A 1,703-nucleotide genomic window follows, 5' to 3' on the forward strand; every position below is an offset into this window, starting at 1 on the left:
GGGAGTAGAAAGCCTCATCTTTCTCCCGCGGAGCAGCTGGTAGTTTTGAACCGCTGACCTTAAAGTTCGCAGCCCGATTCGTAACCACTACGCTACCAGAGCCCCTCTGTTATTATCCCCATTTTACAGATGAGGAAGTTAAGGCCCAGAGTGGTTAAGGTTGTGCATTCAGAGAATTGCAATGCTGGGATTCTAACCCAGAAAGCCTGTGATCTTGCTAAACTAACAAATGGGGGGTCAGGACCCAGAAAGCAGTCCTTCAAAGGCCTTAGGTATTGTGCCCATCAGCATCCTGCCCTAGACCTGCCTTTCTTGGTCCCTACAGCCCACCCACCCTCAGGTCCAGTCCCAGGCTGGGTGGTGGGGTGGGAACCCAGCAGGGCCAGGTTTACATTCCTCCCCTGCCACTCCCTCCCCCTCTCCCCCTCGGTTGTGGGTTTACTGAGGCACCTCCTACGTTGCCCAGTAGGGGGGCAAGTGAAGTAAAGAGGGTCTGGTGGGTCCAGACTCCATTCGCCAGACAGCAGGATCCACTGCCCAGGACCCTGAGCCCAGTCCCAGATTGATGGACAGACAGATGGACAAGCAGATGCTCCTTAGCCACCTGACCACTCTCCTGAGCTTGTTCAGTGTGGCCTGGCTGCCTATAGGCTCAGACCTGGCACTTGTACCCCAGGGCCCTCCACCTCAGCTCTGGGCTGCTGCCAATAGAACTTGGGCTCTGAGCCGAGAGTCCCTGAGCCCCCAGGTGCCAGCCTCTGCCCTTGACAGCTGGAAAGCCTTCTTGAGCTTGCAGAAAAACAGGTGGCCAAAGACTGTGGCCACTGCCACCACTGTGACTCTGCCACTGGACCCTCAGGAAATGGCCCGGGAATCGTGCAAAGCCAGGCCCTTCACTCAGGTGAGCCGGTCAGGGAGGGGGGACTGGGTCTCAGTACTGGCAAAGAGTACAAGCTGCAGCCTTGGCTAGGCCTGGGTTCAGGTCCTGCTTCTTCCACCTAGATGATTGTCAGCCTACGTTTCCTCTTATGTAAAATGGACTATAGTTCTCTCCTGCCATGGCCTGCGCAGTCAACTCCATCTGTTCTCTGGGTTTCTACTCTTGGCAATCCCCAGCTATTTTCCATTCATCCACCAGAGGGCACCTGTGAGCTCCTGCGTTCTATCAGGTTCTGCTCAGACCCTCCCAGGCTCCCACCTCAGACAGCAAAAGCCTGTCTTCCCAGAGGCACACAAGGCCCCCATACTCAGCCTTCATCACCTCTGCCCTCCTCTCCCCTTACTCACTCTGCTCCAACCACATCTATCTCCTCCTTGTTGCTGGCACACAACTAGGTTATATTTACCTCAGGGCCTTTGCACTGGCTGTTCTCGTTGCCTTGGGCACTCTTCCTCAGACATCCTTTTCTTTTTAAGTTTTTATTGTGAGGTTTACATGGGAGAACATCAGCTTTATACTCATCCTATTGTATTTTGTTCCATTGCAATGATTACAATCCCCTCCATGCATCATCAAATAACCAAAGCTCTGGTAGCGTAGTGGTTACGAATTAGGCTGTGAACCGCAAGGTCAGCAGTTCGAAACTACCAGCTGTTCCCTGGAAGAAAGATGAGGCTTTCTGCTCCCGTAAAGATTTACAGCCTCGGAAACCCTGTATAGGGTCACTATGAGTCGGAACTGACTCCATGGCACATAACACCAC

The 1,703-nt window shown here is 53.5% G+C and overlaps 1 protein-coding gene across 1 annotated transcript in view; it reads left to right on the plus strand.

Annotated features, from left to right (window-relative positions):
* The first annotated feature begins 589 nt into the window (after positions 1 to 589).
* DAND5 (DAN domain family member 5, BMP antagonist) overlaps positions 590 to 1,703 on the plus strand; it is an 11,100-nt gene continuing 9,986 nt past the window's right edge. The window contains exon 1 of the mRNA XM_006874307.1: positions 590 to 901. Within this exon, the coding sequence (XP_006874369.1) occupies positions 590 to 901 (312 nt within the window). The remainder of the gene's footprint in view (positions 902 to 1,703) is intronic.

This window comes from Chrysochloris asiatica, unplaced genomic scaffold (genome assembly GCF_000296735.1).
Source record: "Chrysochloris asiatica unplaced genomic scaffold, ChrAsi1.0 scaffold00268, whole genome shotgun sequence".
In the NCBI taxonomy this organism is placed as follows: Eukaryota; Metazoa; Chordata; class Mammalia; order Afrosoricida; family Chrysochloridae; genus Chrysochloris; species Chrysochloris asiatica.